At 46.0% G+C, this 26,625-nt stretch overlaps 1 protein-coding gene across 3 annotated transcripts in view; it reads left to right on the top strand.

Moving 5' to 3' along the window:
* Window positions 1–26,625, top strand: part of SMOC1 (SPARC related modular calcium binding 1) — a 146,616-nt gene that overhangs the window by 81,015 nt on the left and 38,976 nt on the right. For all 3 annotated transcript variants that reach the window (XM_014784340.2, XM_087448315.1, XM_087448317.1), the window contains exons 4-5: window positions 10,182–10,281; window positions 12,409–12,456. In XM_014784340.2, the coding sequence (XP_014639826.2) occupies window positions 10,182–10,281; window positions 12,409–12,456 (148 nt within the window). The remainder of the gene's footprint in view (window positions 1–10,181; window positions 10,282–12,408; window positions 12,457–26,625) is intronic.

Genomic DNA, 26,625 nt, shown 5'->3' with positions numbered 1-26,625 from the left:
TTTAATTTTGTAAATGATGGCAGGGACAGGGCCTGGTCCTTCCATGTGCAGGAAAGGCTGGTCTAGCAAGTGACTCAGCTAATGTCTCACACATGGTGGGAGCTGCCATTCGCTTCTTTTCAATGAGAGAACTGGCACACCCTGGGTCTCCCATCAGATGCAGAGGAGTGCAAGAAGATGATGGGGGATGGAGCATGCTTTATGCTCCAACACTGTAGCCATTGTGTTCTGTGGAGACTTGCCTACCCCAGTCACTGCTCGGTCCTACTCTTCCATGACTGAATGGCCTCTGAGCATCCTCTCGCAGATTGGCTGGCATCGTTTGCTTTGGAGCAAGTGTGCAGGGTCTGAGTGCTCCCAGCTGAGCATATGAGCTCCGCATAGCCCTTGGTGAGTCTGTCTCTACAGATCGTCTATTGTGGAAGTGAAAGGAGCAAGCTCTGGGTGGTATCTGCAGCTGCTCTTCTGCAAGAGGGTATACTTGGGAGGGAGGGAAGGACAGAGGCCAGCTTCTCTGGCCTTCCTGCTACCCTTGGGAAAGGGGAGGCTCAGTGAAGGGGGACTTCAGTCGCCCTCTCTGTTCTTCTTTTCTTTTTCAGATAATGACACCACTTACTTACACAGCACTTACTATGGGCCGGGCTGTTTTATAAGTCCATGACACATTTAAATTATTCATTCCTCACTATGACCTATGAGGTAGACACTATTATATTCTCATGTTATAGTTGAGGAAACTGAACCACAGAGAAGCTGAGTAGCTTGCCCAGGGTCACACAGCTTGCAAGCAGTAGAGTCAGGATTCAAACCCAAGCAGCCTGGCTCCAGAGTTCTTGGTCCTAACCACTTCTCTATACTGCCTCTCTAAAGCACATTGCCATCTTTTCAAGTGATGTTGCCAAACTAGAGCATATCCAGGGGGGTGCCTCAGGTGAGTAAGGTCAGGATATTATGTCACAGAGGAATATTCAAGGGATCCAGAGATGTTTGGTTTGGAGATGGGAAGAACCAAACATGAGGGGAAAGAGATGCCCAAAGGGATACATGAGAGCCATCTTCAGACCTTTGTCTGTGGATGACTATAGATCTTTACTGGATAGTAAAATATCTAATGACTCAGATTCTGACTCAAAATATGGAAGAACTTTTTACAAGTAGAGCAAGCCACAGATGGAATGTCTGACTCAGAGGGAACTTAACTTTCCATCCCGGGAAGTAGACAGGTGGGGACTGAATGGTCATCAGCAGGAGTGCCTGGGAGTGGGGGTGGGGAGGCCATGCTACTGCCCTGGGAGGGAGATTAAATTGAGGACTCTGCGAGTAACCACCACAATTTTTAGGATTTTATGAGACAGTAGCTAATGTTCAATTGGGTGGGTAGGCACACAGTAGGCCCACAGCAAATACTTATTTAGGAGACTTTCAGGCAGAGCCATTAATACACACACATTTTAGGGCTATTGCCATACCACTTTGGGTGCGTAGAACATGCTAGGAGGTAGCATGGTCAGTCAACTGAACTTTCCTGTAAAATTAAAGGGATCAAGATTTTTTTCCATGTCAAAGGAGGGAAAGGTAATAGGAATGCAGGAGGGGGTATGAAGGCAGGAAAGTAGTGAAGTCAGATATGAGAAGCAAGAAAGAGCTTCTACTCCTACAGGCCACCTGGTCCCCTCACTGGCCAGATTTTCATGGCTCTGATCTGAGTGAAGCTCCTACACACGAGGAGCTTTCTTGCTGGGGAGCACTTTTTAAAACATAAAAACATATTTGATATTTTAGCCCCCAAAATGGAAATAAAAGTGAATGAACAAGAGGTGCCATATTTGCTGTTCACAAAACCATTCCAGGCACCAAACAGTGGGGCAGAAGTCAAGAAGATAAAGTGCTTTGGGCCCCTGAAGCCCTAACACTCAGGTTTTAAAAATATCTTTATGTGTGTGTTGGGGGGATGGTGCTCATACTTTTTGGAAAATACAAAAAAAATGCTCTTCATCGTATGCTTGCAAGAGTGGTCTTAACATTGACAATTGGGTACTAGTTTATAAATTTTCACCTTACTCTTTGGCAGGGAAAGTTCAATTCAGAGCAGGGTTGTAGAATCACAGAACTTTTGAGTCAAAGGGGCCCTCAGAGATATCTGGTTCATCTTTTCCTTCCTCTCCCTGCCCACCCCAATCCAGAGCTCAGGTTCCACTTACAATCTCTCACCAAGCAGTCAGTCATCTACCTTCTGCTTGATTGCCACCCAAGACAGAAAGCTTACTACTGCCAATGACAACATACACAATGCACTTGGGACAACTTAGTTGGAAAGTCCTTCTCTACATTAACTTGAGAGCTGTAATTTCCAGCAGATGACCCCCATTCTAGCTATGGAACTTAACAGAATCCACAGAATTTCCACTTTCCACAGAAAGATTTGAAAACAGACACTGTTATGTCCTTGTGAAATCCTCTCTCTTAGCCAACAAATATTTCTTTTTGCCCTGGCAAAAGTCCCTAGTTCTATCGTCCACTTCCATATCACAGAGATTTGTGTGTCTCTTTCCTCCTGACCTCTTCCTTTAGAATTCGGTTTGCCAAGGCCCCTCTTATAGAACGTCCTTCCCCAAACTGGACACAGTATTTCAGATGTGGTCACGAGCAGCCTGGGGAAGAGTGGGACTGTTTCTTGTTCTAAACGCACCACTTCTAACTAATAGCATGCTGGCAGCCACGTTGCACCATCAACTCATAAAAATATGGTCAACAAAGACTCCTGTATTTAGGAGGATTTGCAATTGAAGGATTACCTTCCTTCCCTCCATCCCCTCCATTAAATTCTGGAGGATGAGGTAAATATTCTAAAAGGAAAATCTCTCATTCCCCAACAAACAGTCCTCCCTAGACCTGGCATAGAGCAGGAGACAGTGACTACAGCCAACAAGAATAGCAGTGCTTTGAAGCTATAGCCTACATCCTCCCCGTAAAAGAGAAGGGGAAGAGGACAAAATCAGCTTGTGCTGAGCACGTGCTCTACACCTGACACTGTTTTAGATGTTTTATATATCTTGTCTCATTTTGTCTTCTCAGTAACCTTCAAGGTGGGTGACATTAGCCTTATTTCATAGATAGGCTCAGAGAGGTTAAGTGACTTTGTCAAAGTCACACAGCTTGTGGCAGAGATTGGTATTTAAACCCATGTCATTTTGACTCCAAAGCCGTGTTTTTTCCTTTTGCATCTTTTTTCTTCTCAGCCAAACCTGACTAAAGATGAGGGGGAAATTTGTGGGATAACGTTTTCCAAACTGAGGAGAAAACAGCTCATGCTAGCCAGACCAAAGGGATTACACCATCCCTTCCTCCTCCCCCCTCTTGTCACTGAAATCAAACTCTTCCATGTGTGAAATCACCCAGAAGATTTAATGCTACAATCACTAGATCCATGAATTAAAAGACAACATGTCATCAAAACAACTAGAATATAAAAACTCTGGAAAGAAGTATGATCACAAGGCCCCTTCTTCCCAAATTCCCACCTAGAAAAGTACTTGTTTCTTGAGTATTTCATGATAAATGCCAGAAAGGGTGGAGTGGGGAAAAACAGTGGTTCTTGAAGTGTGGTTCCTGGATTGGCAGCAATAGCATTGCCTGGGAACCTGTTAGAAATGCAGATTCTCCCGCTGACCCCCAGACCGAATGAGTCTAGAAACGCTGTGAATGGGGCCCAGAAATCTGTTTCCATGAGCCTTCCAGACGAATCTAATGCACACCCAATAAACAATGTTCTCCTGCAGCTTCTGATAGAGATGTTCTAGGGGACAACCTAAGATGTGGCAACCTCTAAGTGCCAACCTCAGATGGCCCAGAGACTCCGTCTTCCAGCCAGGGCCCCATGGAAAAACACAGCTTCTCCGAAGTCCTGTAGAGAATGCAGCAAAAGGAAAATGGGACAGCAGAAAATACTGCCCTGGAAGAAAGTTATCAGTTGGACCAAGAGCAAGATGCTGAACTTTCCGTGTGCATTAGCTTAATCCAAGGAACCTGCGAACTGATTTGGAGCAACTGGCAGATTAAAAAGAAGAAACAGTCTCATACTCCCACTGCCAAAAGAGAGTTAGACGATGCCTTCCGCTTGTAGTTTAACTTCTTCCCACTAGGAAGTGTTCATGTGCGTGATAGTAATCATTTCATTACAAGTTTGGTAGTCGCTACTAAGAATGCTGAGTCAAGCCTGTCCCTTTGCATACAGTTCACATTTTCTATTTTACGAAAGAGGCACAGAGAAATGGGGGGAATGAAGCCACGGGGCGAGAAGGGGCTGGACCTTGGAGGGGATCCCAGTTGTCAGTGAAGGTCTGAGGCAGTTCAAGATGGATTTCTTATCAGATAGAGAGCTTGAGAAAGAGTTACAAAAAAAGGTTGGCTGGAGGGAAATTATTTCAAGAGTAGTGAACCAAATGAGAGTCTGATGCCTGGACCGTAAGAAAGTCGGACTGGAAAAGCAAAGAAATACAGCAAGGCCCTGCATGTCATTGTACTGCCTTTTTTTTTAAAGCATGTTTCAGAGAACACTAGTACCGTGAAAGGCTCCCCACACAAAACTAAGGGAGGGTCCCGCAGTTAAATAAGTTTAGGAATCGCTGCAAATGATATCTTCTTCTTAGAGCTAAATCATGCATTGCCTTAAGGCTCTGAGAAGTTCTGCAGTCCAGAAATCTTCTCATTTTATTTAACTCAATATTTCAAAGTTATTTGGATAGAGAAGTCCCATCCCCCATAATTCCTAGTCACACGCTCTAGAATAGCAGCTGTGCTCTTCCTCGGATCCGAGTGACAGAAGTAAGGCGGTAGGAACAGCAGCTTCATGTTGCAGGAGAAAAGAGGAGAGAGTGCCGTACGCAGGGGCGACAGGTCTCCTAGGCGAGCAGGGGCCCTGGGCAGGAAGGAGAGCACAAGTCCAACACAGAGAAGCTACTCTGGGTGAGGTCTGACCCCTGTCAGAGGAGACCCCCAAGAACAGCCAGGAGAGCAGTCTGGCTGGGGACACGGTGGAGGCCCCCATGCTGTGCCTGAACTACTCCAGAAACGGCTTCTTACACTGGAAAAGACTCTCTTCCAGCTGCCTCCTTGATTAGAATATTTATGCCATCTCCGCCTCCTCCCCCAGAAGAGTTCCCTTTGCTGGAAAATTACAAGCACAAAGAGACTATCAGTTTCCTTAGACACAGCCCTAGGAAACATGCCTTTCCCTGTCTCCCTTCCAACTCTGGGGACTTCCATCTGCCAGGACTAGGTACTGGCGATCATGCTACCTCTCTGTCTCTGGGCCTTGGTTTCTTCATTTGTAAAATGTTTGGGTTAGGCTGGGGATCTCTAAGGTTTTTTTCCAGCTCTGTCAGTTCTTAAATTTTGTGAGTGCTTGGAGATGGGGTTTCAAATTCCTCTGCTGTTATGACCTAGCTGTGACATTTGAACAAGTAACCTCTGCTCCCTGTGCCTCTCCTGTAAAGGACGTGTACACAGGGCGACTTTGAGGCCCAGATGAGATAATAGGCATAGGTCAGTGGTGGTGATTGACAAGCTCTTGTAAAGGTAGAAGGTGGTGTTTTCCATTTTGGACCTGGCACCCGAGGGTGACAGTTGTCTGTGTGCATGGTCCATTTGTCTCCTTGGTTTTTCTTGGTACTTTCCTCCCATTCAGACTCTGATCTGTTTATCCTGTGAGCTGGTATTTGCTCTGCTCTTCTCTGCTCATCAGTCACTCAACTCCATTTGTTGGGAGTGCTAGCCTCCCACATTCTTCCACATGTCCAGGAGTTGGGATAATGTTGAAGATTAAAATAGATTCAGGCTTAAAATAATTTCAAATTTGTCTTAATTTGGACAGAGGTTGACCTGAAATATACCACTGGGCTGTTTACGCAAAGGGCTTCTTGCCAAAAATACTTAAGTATATAAGTCAGAGATGAAACTCACTTACCTAAAGACACACTGTTTTAAAGTACTTTTAGGATACCAGTTATGTTCAGCAATGTTGTTGAACAGAGAGTAACCTCACTTAGGGTGATGTACAAACACTTTTTGTCTCTTAAGGAAGACCCATCAGTTGTCATTTCAGCCTTCCTAGGATGTTCCAGAGTGAGATAGGAGCAAGTTCCATGGTCTGTATCTATATCTTTAGGGCCGGAACAACCTTGAGTTTTGAGAACCACACAGTGAGATCCTAGAAATGGCTAATTACCTTGTCAATTCCTCTTGGCCCATGCTTTTCCCATAGATCAAGTCGGAGAGTTGATTAATTTGAGGCTACGGGGTCGTGGTGGTGGAGGTAGAACAAAGGAGACAAATTTGCAAGGGAGGTAGCTAAACTAGGTAGAATTTGCATCTTGATCATGTATATATAAACTATCAATTCTATAGAATTTACATTCCTGATTGCTTTTCTGCAAGAAGCCTTCCTTCTCTCCTCTGAGTGGTAGAACTGTTTTTATATGAAAATGAACTTCCCCTTCCTCCACTCAAACTTTTTCAAACTTTTTGCTGAGTTCAGACTGCCCGCTCCCCTGGGACTGGTCAGACTAGGATGTTCTTTGGTTCCCATCGGAGAATCTGGCTGTATCCTTTTTGAGTGTACAAATAGTTTGCTGAAGAATAATACAATGATAATAAAAATAAATAGCTAAGCTTAACTGGGCCCTTACCATGTGTGCTAAGTGATTTATTTACATTGTCTAATTTAATCCTCCCAACAACCGAGTGATGTAGGTGTCATCATCATCCCTTTTTAAAGAGACATGGACAGTCTGAAGCTTGGTTTGATTAAGAACCTTCCCAAGGCACAGAGGGTTGGAAGTTCAGTGGCTAACGTGAGTGGTGGAGATGGTCAACCTAGGGAAGGCGGGCTAAAGTCTGACCCCATGACTACTACTTTCTGTCTCCATGTAACTTCTTTTTCTTCAAGAAGACATCTTGAAAACTTTGCAAGACAACTTACAAACAACCCCTCGATTGAGAATCATGGGCTGATTCACTTGGGGCTCCATTAGCACAGGGAAGGGACCTTGCTGGGCCCCTCCTGCAGTTCTCATGGTCCCGAGACCCCGCTCAGGTCCTCTGGGTCTTCTTTTGCTCACCGAGGCCCCCTCCCCTGCAGCACACCTGGAGTAGGTGTGCCCATTGCTGTGGCCTCAGGGGACCGTGGCAACAATTCCTCATTCAATTTGAGTTTTGTAGGACTTGGAAGCAGCTCCCAGCCTGAGGATTTTGTAACTTGGAGTCTGTTCCTTGGAGCCTGGTGTGAGGAAAATGCTGAGGGCCCTGGGGAGAAAGGGGCTGTGTTTGGGCCTGTGGGCCCGGCTGGGGGCTGGGAGGCAGTGTCCATGTGCTCGCAGGGATACAATGGGCGCACTCAGTGAGCATGTGGCCCTTGGGACCCGCTGAGCCCGGAGGTCAGGTTATATCCCTTGAAACAAAGCTTTGGGCTTAGCCTCTTGCTCATGCATGTAGTTCTGTCCCCAGTCGCTGTGGCTGGGACCTCTGCCTGCCTGGGAGCAGGGGGCTTTCCATGCAGCCATTCTTGTGGCCTGCTTGACCGCAGCACCTGGCTCCAGCAGGCAGCACTGGGCCAGAGGCCCAGCCTCGGGTGCCGGACTTGGGGGGTACCATCCTCATGGAGAGGGAGGCCGGCCTTGGCCATGGGAGCCAAGGGGGCTGGGAGTGAGTCAGCGTGGCCACCCAGTCCAGGGACAGGTGTCCCCAGAGGTGTTTATTGGCCAAGGAGGAGAGAGCAGCCAGCCAAGCCCCATTAAAATGCTGCCCCTGGTGAGGAGTCATCTCTAGGAACTATCCCTGCAGGGCTGAGAGAATCTGAAGGAGTGCACTCCCAGGTTCCAGCAGCGCTTCCCACCCAAGCCTCCGGGGGTTACTAGGGGAGCTCTACCTGTGAGGAGTCCAGCTTGCCAGGTGTTTCTGACCCAGCTGCGAGCAATCATTGCCCCAGGCACCCTGTATCTGGCCATCACCCCATGCCAGGCACTGGACTCACACTGTCTGTTTTCCTCGCCGGAGCCCTCCAGCTTTGGCATTGTTATCCCCTTTTTATAGATGGGGCTCAAAGAGCTAAGTAACGTGCCTAGTTGGTAACTGGCTAGACCAGGATTCAAACCTAGGTCTGTCTGGGTTTCTATCCATTCCACTGTTAGGCCTCCTTAGAAGCTAGCACTGACCCAACCCAAGATATTGGCCTTGGGTGAGCCTCTGGGGCAGCAACCATGGCCATGGGGTTGATGGATTGTCTCCACGAGGTGAAGTGGGAGTGTGTTATGGTACTGGGGTAAAGGCATTGAATAGAGTTCCTTGCATGGACAGTGAGGTAAATGCCTCATTTATACATAGTCATCATACTGGTAGGAACAAGATGCCCTCCATGTTGTTCTTGTCCTGATCTCTGTGGGTAGGTCCCTATGAAATGGCTAGTCTTGGCGAAAACTACCGTGTTTGGTATCCACACAAGAGCAGGAGCCTTTCTGTAGTTTTTCTGCCTTACTGATAACTTCCGGATTTTACCCAGGCTGTCAGATCTCTCTTTTACATCTGTACCCCTTGTATATCTCACCACTCAATTTGTATGCTATTACTGTCTATCCTCCATTCCAATATGTCCTTGATCCCAAGAGGCACATTTTTTCACACTTTAATATCTGTGCACTTGACACATATCTTATAATTGAGGTCTATATTTAATGTGGTGGGGTTGTTTAATGTTACATTTTTAGAATTGATGGAGACTAAGAACTAAGGAAATATGATAATTCATGCATTTATGCAACTCATCAAACACTACAATAAATTTCAGGCATTATGCTATGGAATATAGAAGTAACCAGTATGCAGTCCTTTGTCTTAAGGAGGTCACAGTCTAGAGGAGGAGATAGATTAGACAGATCAACCATTATAGCTCGTTCTGATAAGGACTCTGAATTTGAGGAACCAGGGTGTGTGGAGTGTCAGAGGAAAGAGGGTGAGGAGGCGAGGAGTTTGGGACTGCTTTGCAGAGAAGGTGTATTGTGGAGAGGGTGGGAATACAAAGAGATTAGGAGTGGCTTGGGGGTGGATGGGTTGAGGGATGGTATTCTGGACAGATTGAATAGTTGGAGCAAAGGTTCAGAATCATGAGATACTAGGATGTGTTTGTGAACTTCAAAGGGTTCATTGTGGCTGGAATGGAGGGTGTGTAAAATGAGGTTGTGGGGATAGGCAGATCATGGAGGACCTTGAGTCCTGTGCAGACTTGCTCATTTGGTCCTCCAGGATCGTGAGCTTATTCTCCATCCTGAGTCTGGCAAATCATTGAGGGGTTTTAAGCAGGGGAGTGATGCCCCAATTTGTGTTGAGTAACTCCGTGTAGAAAGTGGGTGGGAAGAGGTTGGTGGAATGGGGCAGGAGGAGGTGGATAGAGTGACAGCTATTAGAAGAGGAAGAAGAGTTACCTTGAATGAAGCAAAAAGCCTCATTTTCATTTACTGTTCCCGGACAGGGTGGACCTGATCTTGGAGGCTTGAGGAAGATCACATAGTGGTGCAGCAGGGCATCTAGAACTGGAACCTGCAGGCACAAGTGACCTTGTCCTTAACCCCATCACGTGTGCCCTTGTCTCGGGAGAGCCACCTGATCAATAGGCAGGCTGACTATATGAACGGATGCTGTAAAGAGCTAGACAAAGAAGAAAAGCTTACTCCTTGTCTCTGCTTGTTAAAGAGGGTCATATCAATCTACAATAGTGACATTCCAACTTGTACTTGCCAAATTAGTTCAAATTAGTTCAGAACTTTTGACAATTGGATGGAAGTGTATGCCAATGCATGGGGAAAAAATGTGAGGGTATTGGTGAGAACCATTGCAGGAAAAACACAAAAGATGTATCTAAGTAGGCTATAAGGTATTCAGCATTAAAAGTCATAAGAAAGAAGTAGATAAATTGCTGTGGTTGTGCATGGAAGTCACGCAGAAAACACATCATCAATGCTGTTGACTGACTGGCCCACCCGCTAGAGACCCTTTGGGGACAGATGCTGGGGTGAGAGGTGGAAGGAGCTCCTCCACCACACTGGGGATGCTTTGACGGGGGGGGGGGCATGACTATTGATATTGTGACCCTAGACTTATGCTTCTCTTCCCCTTCCCACTTCCCTGAACAGGTGCAGTGCCATACTTACACAGGGTACTGCTGGTGTGTCACCCCAGATGGGAAGCCCATCAGTGGCTCTTCAGTGCAGAATAAAACTCCTGTATGTTCAGGTACCGTAGGGAGGGGTGGGAAGAAAGAAGAGGGTTGGAGAGAGACCTCTTGGCTGGTCTCCTACATCTTGTGGAGGAACCTTTGAAAGATGAGTGGCGGTTATGAGTCCTTTTCCAGGTCAGGGAGGATTCCACTCAAACACGCTTACTATGTAGTCAGTTGTCAGGGTCAGAATATGCCTGTGTATATATTTATTTATTTTGAGTTTAGATTTCTGGTTCAATGATCTTTTCCCAAGCGTTGACTGTCACCCCTAGAGCATGGCATGTAAGTTTTTAGCTGTGTGCTCTGGTTGCTAGTGGCCCTGGGAGCACTTAATTGAGACAAATTTCAAGACCGCATGGGAGTTCAACACCAAAGGCTGTGATGATCAATTAGTGATGTCTGTCATGGGCCCAGGAGAGGTGAGTGGGGGCCTATGTGCAATGTGTTTGCCACCCTTGAACAATGTAATGTAGAGTAATGGAAAACTTTCAAAATGGTGGCCCATAAATCTGGCTGTCATTGGCAGTGCCTGGGGAATTAAAAAGAACTCAGGTGTCAAGACTCCTCCTTGTACATTCTGATTCCGTAGGTCTGGAGTGAGACGTGGAGTCCACATGTTTGTGAAGCTTCTCAAGTGGTTCTGATGATTAGACACAAGCTAGGGGACCACTGCTTCATGGTGACCCACTGGGCTAGTCCATGGCAAAAATGAAGTCCTTTCTATTTCTGACTTTATAATTATAGAGAAATTTTGCTCTTGGGTCAACTTCTTGGGATTGTGGATTATGGATTTACCCAAGCCCCACACTTTCCACTTCCATTCAGATGGTAAGGGACTTGGGAGTCACCCCCTTAATTCACTATGCAGCTCAGCCCTCATTCAAAAAAGCCGATCCCACCTACCAGCTGCATCCTATTTCTCCATATCTGGGTGTATGAGGTTTTATTTATTTACTCATTTTTAATTTTTAAGTGCAAGAAAATTATAAAACATTATTCTAAAACTTATGGGAAATTCCAAAGGCTAGTACTCCTGCTATCCTAATGTTTTTCTTTCTTTTACAAAATTTATTCCTTTTTTCTACCTGCCCTGCTATATAAAGGGAAAAATAAGTGGAGAGGGCTGTAAGTATCTACATTAGGAAACCAAGATTTGCAGGCCAAAAAGGAAAGTTTACTTTATCTGTGGTCTACATGGAAACTGGAAACTTTTGGGGTTGGTGTGAGGAGGGGCAGGAATGAGCCCTCCTTACAAATGACCTGAAAAGTTTCATTTAAAGCAAACAAATGCACTAGAAACAAGTCATGCCAGGTAATAGAATTGAATTCTCACAAAACTAGTATATGAATAAGGGGTATGATATAGACTGAGAAAATATGGATTCTTTCTTTTCTTTTGTTGGTGGGACCTCCACAGATGCCCTTCTGGATGAGCTGGCCTTGCCCTGCATGTGTGGGTTTGGGCTTCATGGAGAAGACAGGTGCCTTAGGGTCAGGACCATAGGATGGGTGCCCATGGCATCCCAGCATATGCAGGGCAAAGTGTTTGGTCCAACACACGCACTACCCCCTCCTTGAGGAACAGGCTGCATCTAGAAAATTGTTTCCATGCCTCAGACTATTTTGGCCCATTCAGTACAATTGGGCCAACAATTTTCTAGTTAATGCAGATGGAAAATCACTGATTTCCTGCCCTAACCAGCAAGGGATGTCAAGTCATTGCATTTGCAGTAAGAGGGGGTTTCTCTTCGGTTGGCCCTACTGAGTAGATATGGCTCAGAACATGGAGTTGGTGGGAAGTAGGGGAGATGGGTAGTGGAGGTGAGGGGCACTTCTTTGAATGTTCAACAAGGGAGTTATGTGGATGTGGAATTTTGTAGAAATCTGGTGAAGACTATTGCCTGGAACCTGGAAATCATGGTTCTTCTCAACAGTGCTGTGCTATCAGTGACATTGATGTTAAACAAACCCCACTCGACATGTATGTATGTACTAACTTTGTATATAACGTCCCTAGATGTGTATGTAATATATATACACAGAGCCATATGCTCATAATATCAGGCTTTGCCAACTCTTTGAAAGAAACCAAGCTCAATGCATTCTGAACATCTCTGTTTTTGTTTCCCCTCCCACCCAAGGTTCAGTCACCGACAAGCCCCTGAGCCAGGGTAACTCAGGAAGGAAAGGTGAGTAGAGTTTTACGCTTTATCTAAATGTTTGCTTCTAAAGCCAGTCCACGCAGGAGTTCTTAGACAAGATGGAAGGAGCCTGGGGTGAGAGTTACAGTGCCCTGTGGGAAATCTCCATTTGTATTCTGTTTTTCCTCCCCAAAGCACCAGAGGTAAGTAAGACTCAGACAGTGGTGAGGACCTTGCTCCCAGAATTTCTGAGGGAGGTGAGCGAGTGCAGTGCACAGAGCAGACAGGAACCCTGAAAATCTTGGTTCTTGGAAGTTTCAGTCAATCAGCTACCAATGTCGCCAGCATTAAACCAAAAAGGATTATGAAAGTAGGCGTGCCCAAGTCTGCCCTGGCTGTCTTATGTGGAAACCCATTTGAACATTTTTGTCCTCACTGATTCTCCTTAATAATTGTTCTAGCACATCCAGATTCTCTTCACTAAGACTAGGATGGCTTCATAGGCTTGTGACCTGTGCAGTTGTTGTCTTGAAACTCTTAATTTTTGCCTTTGAACTTGTATTTTGTAAGTCAAGTCTGATGGGACGGTGAAGCATGAGCAGAAGAAACATGTGCAATATGCGTCTCCACTGCCCATCCTTGTTGCCCCATTTGCATATAGCTTTTGTGATGCATGCTATGGGGCTTCCATAGTATGCTAAAAATTTTAATTTTTCTTTACCTAAAACAACATTATAGAAAATTGAAAAACACTGTGACAAGTCAAGAGAGAGACTATGGAAGAGAGAATAAAACTTTATATTTTAGTGCCCCTAATGGCGCTTTTTTCCTATTTTTTGAACAAAGGGCTTTGTATTTTCATTTTGCACTGGGCCCTACAAATTACGTAGCTAGCCCCAATTAAAGCAATTGTCTGAGTGCTGTTTAGTGGAGCAGCCAACGTGAGGTCCCTGGATATGCTGACCATCATTTCCAGGATGAAAGACAGTTTGAGGCTTAAGATTCACTGCTACTTACCTCCAGGACGACATACACACAGAGAGCTGGTAGTTTCATGGAAAACAAGTATCAATTTCACTGCACATGTAAGTACTCCAGAACCCCCATTTTGGGCTCTCAGGTAAAACCCAGACAGGAAACCTTGGCTAAGTTTGAGGCTTCCCACCTGAATCTGGGTCTTCGGAACATCATGCTCACAAGTTTACGTGGAGAGTTGGGCCTGCTGGGGATCTGTGTGAGGTGCACAGGCTTGTCCTACCCACGCAGTCTCAGGGAGACCAAGGCATAGCCCTGGACCCTGCCCCAAGTGCTTATTCCATGGGACAGGAAGAGGAGGCAAACTCACCCTGCCTGAATGCAGGAGATGAGAGCCCGGAGAACCTGCTGCCCCTAAATGCAGGTGCTCCAAGAAGACGTGGAAGTGGAGCATGGTCATACCACCACCTGCTAGAAAACATGGACCAATGGACCAGACGAGCTGCTCCCCTTCTGTGGGCAGGAATGAGTAAATGGATAAAAAGAAGGGAGCAAGTGCCTTTCTAGGTCCTTCCCAGAACAAAAGATGGTTCCCTTCTAGATGGGAAAGTGGGAGAGGGGCGTGAACGATTCTTTTTGCAACGACCTGAAATCATCAACACTGTGAATGGTGTGTATATGTCTACGGTTTATGGGGTTGGAAAAGGGAGCTGCCTGCAGTTTTGCTTGTTGCAACTTCAGGAACATCACCTTTATTCCTGGGCATGACGTCTTGATGGTAGAAAAAAAAATTGGCAGTCATGCAAAACTGACCACCTAGATTTCAAAGGGAACTGAGTGCATGATGCTGAATAAACCATCCGCACCAAGAAAGGCCAACCATAGGATTTTGGTTCTTAAATGACACAGAGAAGTACTTTCCAGGTTGATGAGGCTCTGCACTCTACGGATGACAATAAGAAACAGACCTATGGTCACTCTTGGGCTCTCAGGGATCCAGCTAGAAGAGGGCAGGGGAATCTGATTCCTCCGGGGGTGGTGCAGGGAACAGGGGGGTAGAGTGTGAAGCCTCATCGCAGAGATAAGTCACTTGGTTTCCCGCTCTTTGCTCCTCTACCTCGAATGGGTTCCTCCTTCCCAGATGGTTCTGCGGAGGCTTCCTCTTTGGTGCAAAGGCCTGGGGAGGATGCTAGGGCCCACTTGCTCCTGGAAACTTGACTTCTGCCGAGTGGGTTCTCTTTCCTTCTGCTCTGGAGGATCAACATAGGAGCTGATCTCTTTGTCTGCTGTGGGCAGTGCAGTGAAAAGCAGGTTTAGTTCAACCACCTGTAGGAAGGGCCTGAAGCCACACCTGTCTGGGAAGCTGGGGTTTGAATGGGGACAGGGTGCAAGAGGGCATTCATAATATCCTGTGTCAGCCCGCCGAGGTCCCTCTTTCAGCTGCCACTTAAGAATGGAATGTGCTCCAGAGGGCAGCAGGTGGGAAGACACAAAGGCCCCTTGTCTGAGCCTGTGCCCACATGTGGGGTCTCCTAGAAGGCATCTCCCTAGAGCTGGAGCTCGCAGCCTAGACCTGCCGCTGAGAGATGCTAGGACTGCACCCTTGTGCAGGGTGAGGGGTATGGCCAGAAAGGAGGCAAGGCCAGGGGTCTGGTGTGTGAGTGGTGGGGGCGGCAGGGGAGGAGCAGACCCAACCTTTTCTTTTCCCATTCTCTTGCCTTTTTGAACATGCTCCATGGACAGGACTTGGAGGGATCGGTTCTCTCTGCCTGGAGGGAATGAAAAGGCATATTGTGCGAGACGAGGAGTCTGGTTGCCAGCCAGGAATTCGTCCTCCGAAGGAGAGGAGAAAGGCAGAGCAAAAGGAGGCTGGGGGAGGAGGCCCAGAGAGATAGCAGGAGGAAGGGAGGAGGGAGAGAGGCCAGGAGGTAGTGGTAGCAGGTCATAGCCGTCTGGCCCAGGACGGGAGGCCTGGGTTGCTACGGCTCCTGGGTCCACAGGTGTGGGGCCCGAGGGGAGACGTGGGCGAAGGAGGGCGGGAAGTGCTGTTATCTTACCCAGATGCATGTGCTCCGGGAGGGGAGGAGGGTCAGAACTTCAGAGTATTTACTTAATCCCTTGGAATGTCCTTTCCTCGCTCTGTTCTTTGGGCCCCTTGTGTTTCACGGACTCCTTTATGGGCACATGTGTGGTAATTAACACGTGCGGTGTAGGTCCCAGGCCATGTGTTTGAGTTTCAAATATCCATTTATCTGGGGTGCTCCCATCCTGGCTGCCCCTCCCTTTCTTCTCCTTTGGGCCTCCTCGCCCTTGAAGGGAGATGGAAGGGGTGTGTGTGTGTGTTTGGGGGTGGGGGGGCACACGTGTATCCGCCTGAGTTTTATTGATGCGACAGAGCAGCGCCTTAAGCTCTGACAATCTGCTGCTAAACAGTCAGAGGCTGCAGAAGCTGAGATAGAGATGAATTTTTGGTTTCAAGTGAAGTAGTCCAAAGGAAAGTGGCTGGGAAGCAAAATGTGTTTAGAGACCATGAATTTACCTGGAGCGCCTTTTCCTGGCCCACCAAGGCTTGTGGATTTTCCTGAGGTGCCTCTTTTCGGGGTCTTGATGCTAATGAATGTGGAAATTTGGGGAGCCTCCAGGATAACCGAGCACAAAGTCGGGGACTGATCCTGGGCGGCATTAATTGTGAGGTGCAGGAGGGAAGTTCTCAGCGTCCGGTGGGGTGAGTGGGGGTGCAGCATGATTAAATAAGAGAACAGGAGAGCACTTGTAAAATGATTTCTGGCAGTTCCCTGGGAGCTTTTTTTCCTGAGTGGCCCGGACCTTAGAGATCCCAGGGTGATGCTTTGATAAATGGCAAGTGAAAGTTCAGGGTCATCAGGAATTTTCTGCAGTTTGCTTTTCTCCTACTTGCAAGAGGTCTGGGAGTTAGCTGGTTAAGAAAGTAAGAGAAAAATAAAAACATTAGCAGGCTCTGCTTACATTTTCTGCATGGGCTTCTGTAGTTGTCAAGCCAGTCTTGGAGAGGGGCGGAACTTCCAAAACCCAACCTACCTTTCCTTTGCAGACTTTCTTTATCTCCTACTGGCTGCTCCATAGTATGTGCTCCAAGTAACGAGTGAGCCACACTTATTTCTCCAAGGTCCCTCTGTGTCTCTATTTTTAGAATTTCTCATGGACCCTGGTCTATAGGTTGGTGCCAACTTGGAGACCTTCTCACTCAAGTGATGGATTAAACAGCACCCTCTTTCAGGGCTAAGGGATGTGCTTAGGGTAGGGGTGATGGATGGCAGGCATCCCAGATGAAGGGGACTGTGTGGCTTCCAGCCTCAGCCCTCTTGGGGGTTAGCACACCTGAAGGAGGTTGGCTTCGTTGCCCCAAGCCGGAATGAGGTGTGCAAGGCTGCTGTCTCAGATCATTCTACGCCTGGAGGGTCATTTCTGCTCACATGACTTTAACCTCTTCCCAGCTGCCTCTTTTTTCTCCTCCAGCACTGAAGGGGAGGCTGGATCAATAGTTGATCTGTCAGCATTGCCATCAGATGGCAAAAGTCTGGTTATTTACTGGCCTGGGCTGGATTTGAATGGAGATGGGCAGCTGATGACCTCTGTGGGTTGGCCTCTGCTCACATTGGTTTTCCCTATGGAGAAGCATTCATTCTGATGCTGTGCCTGCTGAAACAGAACTGTGCTTAAGCAGCTCTAAGCGCATGAGAGGCAGCTCTTTTGCTCTCTGCACTGCATGGTGCTGCTGCTCTCTGGTGCTCTGAGCCACCCTGACCAAGCCCGGCATCTCAGTAGACCAGCTTTGAGAGCTCAGTTGCAGAAGAGGTGTGCATGAGTGTGCTTGAGTGCTCATGCATGCACCATGTCTCCCTCCTTCCCCCAGTTAACTGCTCCCCCAGCTTGGCTCCATCTACTCAACCCCCTGCCCTCCATTTCAGACCCTAATCTAGGGTCTCTGAAAGAACGTTTATTCAGGGAGGATACCAAACTAAGAGTTTGAATCCCTACCATATCTCCATTTCCAAGGACCAGAGAGGAAATGGGGTTTAGGGATCTGGAAAAGCCTCCTGGTCATGGATTCTTAGGAGTCCCTGGTGTTATTAGTAACCACTGGTGTTTCATACTTGGTTCTTTTATTCAACAAATATTTGTTGAGAACTTACTAAGTGCCAGGCTCATTATAGTCATCGAGGATCTGGCAATGAGTAGACAATAACACCCCTGGGCTCCCCTCCTGGAGTTCACATTCTAATGTTTCTTAGCCTCTTATTATGGAGGTTATCTTCAGGTGGAGGTAAGCCTCCCAGGGGAGCACAGACTGATAGCTGCTGGGAAGCTGTCACTTCTTCAGGGGAGGGAAGGCAGGTGGCTCCTCCAGACAGCCCCGCTGGTAGCTCCCATGGCCCGAGCTTGTAAAGAAAGACCCTTGGACGAGGCTGCCTGGGCTGAGCATGGTCCACCGGCAAGTGTGTGATGCCTCTGCCTGGTTCCTTTGTGGGGCCCCTGAAGTCCAGGCGAGACAGCTCAGAGCTTGGCAGGCCACTGCGAATGTGTTCATTTGCTCACTGTTCCTTGATTGAGTGAGTTCAGTTCCAGGTGTGGCAAAGCAACCTGGAGGGAGGCAGGGATTTCAGCATGTGGGTGGAAAGGCCTCAGGGCCACATCTGAACCCCCCTTCTCCAGCTCTGAGCACCGTGTAGCTCCTGTGGTAAAGGCTGAGAAATTGTTGCTCTCAGGTCGCATTGTACCGATTCTGTGCTTGCTGAAAGAAATCTGTGACATTCAAGGGCTGCTTATTCTAACATCTATTTGGAAAGGCCATGGAAGTAGAATAGCTAAAACAATTTTTAAAAAGAAAAATAAAGTGAGAGGTATCACTTTATTTGCTTTTTTTTAGGCAAAGAGATCTTTAATGTTTTACTCCCCCCCGACCCTTTATGAATTTTCAATCCAAAGCTTCCCTTTATTCCTCTGAACAAATACTGTTACTCCCTCTTTTAAAAAAATGTTTATTTCATTTTCTTTTTTTTTAAATTATTTTTTTTTGGTAAGGAAGATTGGCCCTGAGCTATCTGTGCCAGCATTCCTCTATTTTGTATGTGGGTCGCCACTACAGCATGGCTTGATGAGTGGTGTAGGTCCGCGCCCGGGATCTGAACCCCTAAACCCAGGCCGCCAAAGTGGAGTGGGCTGAACTAAACCATTACACCCCTGGGCTGGGCCCAGTGATTGATTTTTTTTAGAGCAATTTTAGGTTCACAACAAAATTAAGAGGAAGTTACAGAGACTTCCCATATACCTCCTGCCCCCACATATGCACAGCCTCCCCGTTCATCAACATCTCACCAGAGTGGTACATTTGTTACAATTAGTGAGTCTACACTAACACATCATTATCACCCAAAGTCCATAGTTTACGTTAGGGTTCACTTTTGGTGGTGTACATTCTATGGGAATGGACAAATGTATAATGACAAGTGTCCACCATTATGGTATCATACAGAATATTTTCACTGTCCTAAAAATCCTCTGTGCTCTGCCTATTTATCCCTTCGTACAGCCCCCCACCCCCACCAACCCCTGGCAACCACTGATCTTTTTACTGTCTCCACAATTTTGCCTTTTTCAGAATGTCACAGAGTTGAAATCAGAATACTCTGATTTTAAGACTTATAATGCTACAGTAATCAAGACAGTGTGGCTTTGGCCAAGGGATAGACATGTACATCAGTGGAACAGAATAGAGAACCCAGAAGTAGGCCTACATAACATGGTAAACTGATTTTTGACAAAGGTGCAAAAGCAATTCAGTGGAGGAAGGACAGTCCTTTCAACAAATGGTGTTGTAGCAAGTGGACATCCATAGGAAAAAACAAAAACCCAAAAACCCTCAACCTAAACCTTACACCTTAAATACAAAATTAATTCAAAATGGATCTTGGACTTAAATGTAAAATGTAAAGCTATTAAAACTTTTAGAAGAAAACATAGGTGAAAATCTTCAGAACTATAGCTAGGTGAACCTAGAGCTTTGGTGTCTAGAACACCAAACACATCTAAAAAGTAAAAAAAATTGATAAGTTGGACTTAATCAAAATTAAAAACTTGCTCTGCGAAAGATCCTGTTAAGAGAATGAGAAAACTATAGACTGAGAGAAAAATACTTACAAACCACATATCTGACATAGGACTTATATCTAGAACATATAGAGAACTCTCAAAAACTCAACAGTTGAAAAACAATTCAATTTAAAAATGGACAAAATACACGAATGGACATTTCACCAAATCAATATGCAGAGGGCAAATAAACACACAAAAAGATGTTCAACATCCTTGGTCATAAAGAAATGCAAGTTAAGACCATGATAAGATATCACTACACACCTATTAGAAGAGCTAAAATAAAAAATAGTGACAATACCAAATGCTGGTGAGGCTGCAGAGAAACTGGATCTTTCATACATTTTTGGTAAGAATGTAAAACGATACAGCCACTCTGGAAAATATTTTGGAAGTTTCTTGAAAAACTAAACCACTTAGGGCCAGCGCCGGTGGCCTAGTGGTTAAGTTCGGCACGCTCTGCTTCAGCAGCCCAGGTTCGGATCCCGGGCGCAGACCTACACCACTCATCTGTTAGCGTCCATGCTGTGGTGGCAGCTAACATAAAAAGAAAAAAAGAGGAGGATTGGCAATGCATGTTAGCTCAGGGCAAATATTCCTCAGCAAAAAAAAAAAAACCCAAAAAACTAAACCACAAAATATATGCTTACTAGCCATTGCACTCCCAAGCATTTATTCCAGAGAAATGAAAACTTACGTCCACACAAAAACCTGTACGTGGATGATCACAGCAGCTTTACCTGTAATAGCCAAAGATGGAAACAACTCAAATGTGCTTCAGTGGGTGAAACAAACTGTGGTGCATCCATCCCATTGAATACTACTCAGCAATAAAAAGGAACAAACTGTTGATATGTGCGACAACTTGGATGGATCTCAAGGGCATTATGCAAAGTGAAAAAAGCCAACCTCAAAGGCCGTATACTGCATGATTCCATTTATATAGCATTCTAGAAATGATAAAATTATAGAGATGGAGAAAGGATTAGTGGTTGCCAGGGGTGAAGGATGGGGTGGAGGAGGGAAAGTGTGATTATAGAGGGATAGCATGAGGGAGATCTTTGTGGTGGTAGAATAATTCTGTATTTTGATTGTAGTGGTGGTTACATGAATCTGCACATGGATAAAATTGCATAGAACTCCCCCCCACGCACACACAGATGAGTACATGTAAAACTGGCGGAATGTGAATAAGGTCCGTGGATTATGCCAATATCAGTTTCCTGATTTTAATATTGTATGATAATGATGTTACCTAAATAATTATAGGTTCCCTATACAATTATGTTAACTATAAGGATGTTACTATTGGGGGAAACTGTATGAAGGGTACATGGGACCTCTCTGTATTATTTTTGCAACTTCCTGTGAATCTGTAATCATTTCAAAATAAGGAGTTAAAAACAATTAGTACAGGGGCCGGCCTGGTAGCATAGTCGTTAAATTCGTGTGCTCCGCTTTGGCTGCCTGGGGTTCGCAGGTTCAGATCCTAGGCACAGACCTATGCACCGCTTATCAAGCCATGCTGTGGTGGCATCCCACATATAATGTAGACGAAGTTGGGCACAGATGTTAGTCCAGCAAAAAGAGGAGGATTGGCAGCGGATGTTAGCTCAGGGCTGATCTTCCTCACCAAGAAAAAAAAAAAAATTAGCGTGGTCTTCTATGTGAACCCAGCCCTGAAGTGACTCTGCTGCTGCTGGTGCCTCTTCCTTCTCCTCCTTCCCCTTCTCCTTCCCCTCCTCCTCCTCCTCTCCTTCCTCCTCCCCATCTTCCTCCTCCCCCTCCCCACCTCTTCCTCCTCCCTTTCCTCCATCTCCTCATCCTCCTCCTCCTCTCCCCTTCCCCCTCCCCCCTCCCCACTTCGCCTCCTCCCCTCTTCCCTCTCCTCCTCCTCCTCTTCTTCCATCTCTGGTCTGCCTTTTTCACCAGCCTCGTATTTTTGCTCTTATTCAGGGGAATGTGGAGCTTGCGGATGTGGGGAACTGCTTGCAAAAAACGGCTTTAAGCTTGTTTTCACTTCTTTTGGGAGGGAGTGTGCAGGTGGGTAGACGGAATGTAAAACGCTGATCTCTTGTCCTGAAAAGGACCTGATGTGCCCAGACAAGTTCTGTTCTCAAAAGTCGGAATTGGGACAGCTCACAGTACGTCTCTGAGCCTTGTTGATCATGGGACATGTATCTCAGGAAATAGTGAGGTTGACTAACATTCCATCCTCCTCCTGGTGTGGTTTGGGCCAGGTTCTTAAGGGACTTTAGCAAACAGTCTCCCTATGATGCCCGGAATAAGTCATCTTGATTTCCACACTGGGTCCCTGAGGCACATGCTGGGGGGGATGGTGGCTCTGGAATAAATGTGGTCCCTTCAAAAGCAAGAACCTTCCAGCAGTTCTACCAGGCTGAAGTTTATCTCCATGTCTTTGTACAAGATGGCCAATGGCAGCCTAAATGAGTACAAGAGGGAGGGTGACCAGTGACAGACGTGGTTTTGGCAGAGCCCAAGAATCAAAGAGGACTTGGGATCACTGAGAGACCTTCTGAATCTCAGGATGGGGGTGGTGGTTTCTTTTTTCCTCATTCTCCAAGGCTCCTCAGTCTCGGAGACCCCAAGAGAGGCCGTTAATACAGATTCCTCCTCTGGCTCTTTTGACACATTTGCTTTTGAAGGACCTGGAAGAGAAAGCTCTTTGTATGTGGTCAGAATAAACTCATTGTACACCCAAACAATTAACTCCTCAATGGACTTGCCAGCCCCTTGAAAGGCCGGGCCCTGCTTCCCTGGACTTCTTGGGCTCTATTCAGTCCCTGAAGCACACCAATGTTTTTGGGGTTTTGTTTTGTTTTGTTTGTTATTCTGAAAAGTCTTTCCCTGAGAATAGTCAGAGCGGATCAACATTGTCCTCAGCCCAGCATTTATCTCCACTCGCCAGCGAATGTCAATCAGGAATCAAAAAGCCAAACAGAGGCAGCTTTGAATGGTGTCATCGGGGGTCGAAGTGACTTCCAGCTGTCTGTGCGTGGGCCAGGCCTTCTCGCAGGGCAAGGAATTGTGCTGTCACACAAACCCACTGTCTGTATAGGCTCGCAGAGCAGGTGCGGGGGCTGCGACTTTCTGGGGCTGCACCTGCAAGGACGAGGCATGGTTGGGGGTTAAGGAATCTTGGAAGGCCAGATGCCATGGCTCTGGGGCTGGGCAGTTTCCAAAGCTGCTCAATGCCTCTGGGGCCTTGAACAAATCACTTTCTTGCACAGAGACTCAATCTGTTTTTATCTGCCTGGCGACTTCCTCTGCCCTGGCCTGTGGTGAGAATAGATGAGGAAAGCCACTTGCCAGAAACTGTGAGTGTTGCAAAATGTGCTATTACTGTTGTTATTGTTGATCTTGACATCATCCTTGAGAAATTCTCTCAGATTTGCTATATTTATTTTTTTTAAGCTTTCCAAATTTACTTTTTTCTCCCGGTAAGAAAGATGATAATCTTTGAAATGGCTTTATTCAGTGTTCTATCATCTTCTCCTTGGTCTAAAAGAGTATTATGGTATTAAAGAGAAATGAAATCTTACTATTTGAGGTCCAAAAGAATCACCAAGGATAAACACCAGGTATCAAATCATCATGTGCATGTATGTTAACTGAGATTCAGACGTATTTTTCTTTAAAATATATGGAAGTCTTCAACCCAAATTAAGGATCACTCAAATAATCTAACTGCTGTGCCTGATGATTTATCTGTGACAGCTTTGACACTACCCCCTCTTTTGTTTTAACAGCTTTATTGAAGTATAGTTGCATACCATAAAATTTACCCACTGTAAATGTACAATTCAACGAATTTAGTACAGTTATTGAGTTGTGCAACCATTACCAGAGAATGTTTCCGTCAGCCGAAAAAGAAACCTTGTACCCATTTACGGTTATACCCCACTCCCTCCTCTAGTCCTTGCAACCGTGGATCTGCTTTCTGTCTCTACAGATTTGCTTTACTAGGCTTTTCATATAAATGGAATGATACAATACATAGTATTTGCACAGGCGTCTTTCATTTAGTATAATGTTTTTGAGGTTCGTCTATCTTGTCATAGGTTTTAGTAATTTTCCTTTTAATTGCTGAATAATATTCCATTATATGGACGTATCACAGTTTGTTTATCTATTCACCAGTTGACAAACGCTTGGGTTGTTTGCAGTTTGAGGCTATTGTGAATAATGCTGCTATGAATATTTGTGTACATGTCTTTGGGTGGACATGTTTTTCTTTTTCTTGGATAGATTCCCAGGAGGGGAATTTCTGGTTTATGTTTATTTCTAAGTTTATGTTTAACTTTTTAAAGACATTGCCAAACTCTTTTCCAAAGTGGCTACCCAATTTTGCATTCCCACCAGCAATGAACGAGGGTTTCCATTTCCCCACATCCTTGTCAACGCTTGGTATTTTCTATTTTTAAAGTTTTAGCCATTCTAGGAGGTGTGTAGTGGTATCTCTTTGTGGTTCTAATTTGCATTTTCCTAGCAATTAATGATGTTGAGCATCTTTTCATGTATTTATTACCCATCCATGCATCTTCTTTGGTGAGACGTCTTTTAAAATATTTTGCCCGTTTTAAAATCAGGTTGTTTGTCTTCTTACTGAGTTGTAAAGTTTACTTAATTTTTTAATTTAAAACTTTGATAGGATTTTAATTTTCAAATCCAATTTTAAAAGTAAGCAGTTAGATAAGACGGTTTAGCACTCATGGTATTATATCTCTTTAAGAGGCCTTTCAAGTTTTTTACAGCTACACAGCGGTTCTGAGGCCGGGGAGGCAGGCAGCCTTCATTTTTAGAAGAGAAGATATTACTACCAAGAGAAGAAAAGCGAGGGGTTCAAGTTATGCAGCTTATTGGATGTAAAAGTGGGATCTGGAGTGTGACCCCACTGGAGACTGGGAGGCTGGGGGCACATGTGGAAGCTTTTCTCTCCCCCCAGGGCCCTGTGTGGGGCCTGGTACTGCCCCAAGGCTTGCCAGGAAGCAGAACTGATGTGGACCTTGGACTCAGGCCTCGGACCTGTGTTTGGTAGAAGGGCGCTTGTTTGCTGGATTGGAAGCCAGGTGCCCAGGTGCCCGGAGATGATGGTCAGAGGGTCCTGTTGGCTTTGGCTTGGCTTCCATCCTCTGGGCATGCTGGATTTCACAGGTGGCTCTCCTGGCAGCAGGGCACCTTGTCTTTTCTCACTTCATAAAGATTGACATCTGGGGCCTCCATTCTGGCAGTGCAGCTGTATCTCTTCACCCTCGGTGACCCTATCCTGTAGGAAGATTCACTCCCTGCACGTGGCTTCATGCTCTGTGGGCTTCTGGGCCTGAATCTGGGCAATCGTGGAGGTCCTCGACCTGCAGAAGTGCAAAACTTCCCCGGGAGACTGGAAACCCTCCTTGCTCTCCTTGAGCAACGGACTGTCTTTGCAACCGCTGGAGCAGATGGGCCATCCCAGACTCTCATCTGGATGATGGGAGAAATAAACGGAATGTTTTCTGTTATCTTGCTCCAGAGAGAGATGGAGCTCTTGGGATATGGGGGGATTTTAATTGAATATTAAAATATTGCATAAGCCCTTTTGCACTTGGCTTCTCACCGTTGTCCCTCTGGGAATGTTTGATTTCTCACTTTTTCTTTGTTACCATTAAGACTCCTAAAATGAAGCCACCCTGTGTGGAGAGGCTGAGCACACTGTGCTGGGCTATTTAGACTGAACTCTGCATCCGGCAGGAGCAACCAAATGTACATTGCAGCTGCCAAAAGACCTTATTCAGTGGTTCGTTGAATTCAACGGAAAGAGGTGTTAATAGAGTCAGGGGAAGTGATGCTATTAAAAAAATGACATTGTGTAGCTCTGTTCCGTGTTTATTCTCCCTCAATGACTTCCAGCTCAAACTTAGAGTCTGGCATCAAAAGGTGCCTGCTCGGGGCTCCAGTTTGAGGCGAATAAGATATCCAGCATGGTTACTCTTCTCTTCCTGCTACGTCTCATTCCTTGGGGTGATTGTCGGGTAGTTCGGGATGGCCTTGGCCCCTGTGGGAGTTGGGTCTTGGTGTCAGCCCAGGAGAATAATAGCAGGGTCAGGTGTCAACAGCTGTCAGATTGCTGGTCTCAGCCTCCAGCAGGGGCTAGGGTCTCCATAGCTCTCGCATCTTAAGATCCCAAGGGTGAGGTGTTGGCACAAAAAAGGGATCAGGACTCTGTGTTCTTTCTCCCTCCCCCGATAAGATGTGGGGAAGTCGGCCAAAGGTTCTGGGAGCTCCGAATGGTGGAGGGTTGTTATTATTGATGATCTGACTGGCGTCGCAGAGACTATCCGAGAACTCGCATTCTTCATAAATAGTTAATGCTTGGAGAATATAGCCTTCAGTTCTAAAAGACCTCTAGAGGTCTTGGGAAGAGAGGGGTGGTGTAATCATCAAACTGTCTCAGACCACAGAGCTCTCCTTCCCTCTCTTGCTGAGGGAGAAAACGGAAATCTCTAAACTATGCATTCTCATTGGGGGCAAAGATACCTGCTCCCAGCTTTCACCAGTGAGGCAAAAATTGGTTCTTGGGGGGCAAAAGAACCCTTGCTCTTTTTACATATAAAGCACAGATATACATACAGTACATAAAGAGATATACAGTGTATCTGTGTTATTACAGTTTCATTAGGAAGGTGATTAGGAAAAAAAAGTCTAAAAATGCCCTTAGGTGGGCAATAATGAAAAAAAAGTTGAGAAACACTGCTCTGAACTAAGGTTTTATTTTAGTGAAGATAACTAAGTCCTGGAAGATAGATAAAGTCTGCACTCACTCCTGACCTGCAGAGGTTCTTGCTCTGCAGAGACAGCTGCCAACACTACTATATAATAAGTGTTAGGACTTTGTTATTGGGAACTCCCTGCTCCCATCAGCTATGTTGGAAATTTCAAAACAAATCCAGGGTGCAATTTCCCACGTTCCCTTTCATTTCGTTTGCCTCCACCTCTCACAGGGAATTGGGGTGCATCCTGTTTCACAGTTAAAAGTATTCTAAGGATTCCTGATTCTCTTCAGCCCAGCGTGCTGAAGAGAGAATGGTCCTTCCTGCCTCCTCATTATTTTTA

This window comes from Ceratotherium simum, chromosome 24, assembly GCF_057802395.1.
Source record: "Ceratotherium simum simum isolate JZ-2026a chromosome 24, ASM5780239v1, whole genome shotgun sequence".
Classification (NCBI taxonomy): domain Eukaryota; kingdom Metazoa; phylum Chordata; class Mammalia; order Perissodactyla; family Rhinocerotidae; genus Ceratotherium; species Ceratotherium simum.
The sequence above is the reverse complement of the archived record's forward strand: the minus strand, read 5'-3'. Positions and strand labels throughout refer to the sequence as shown.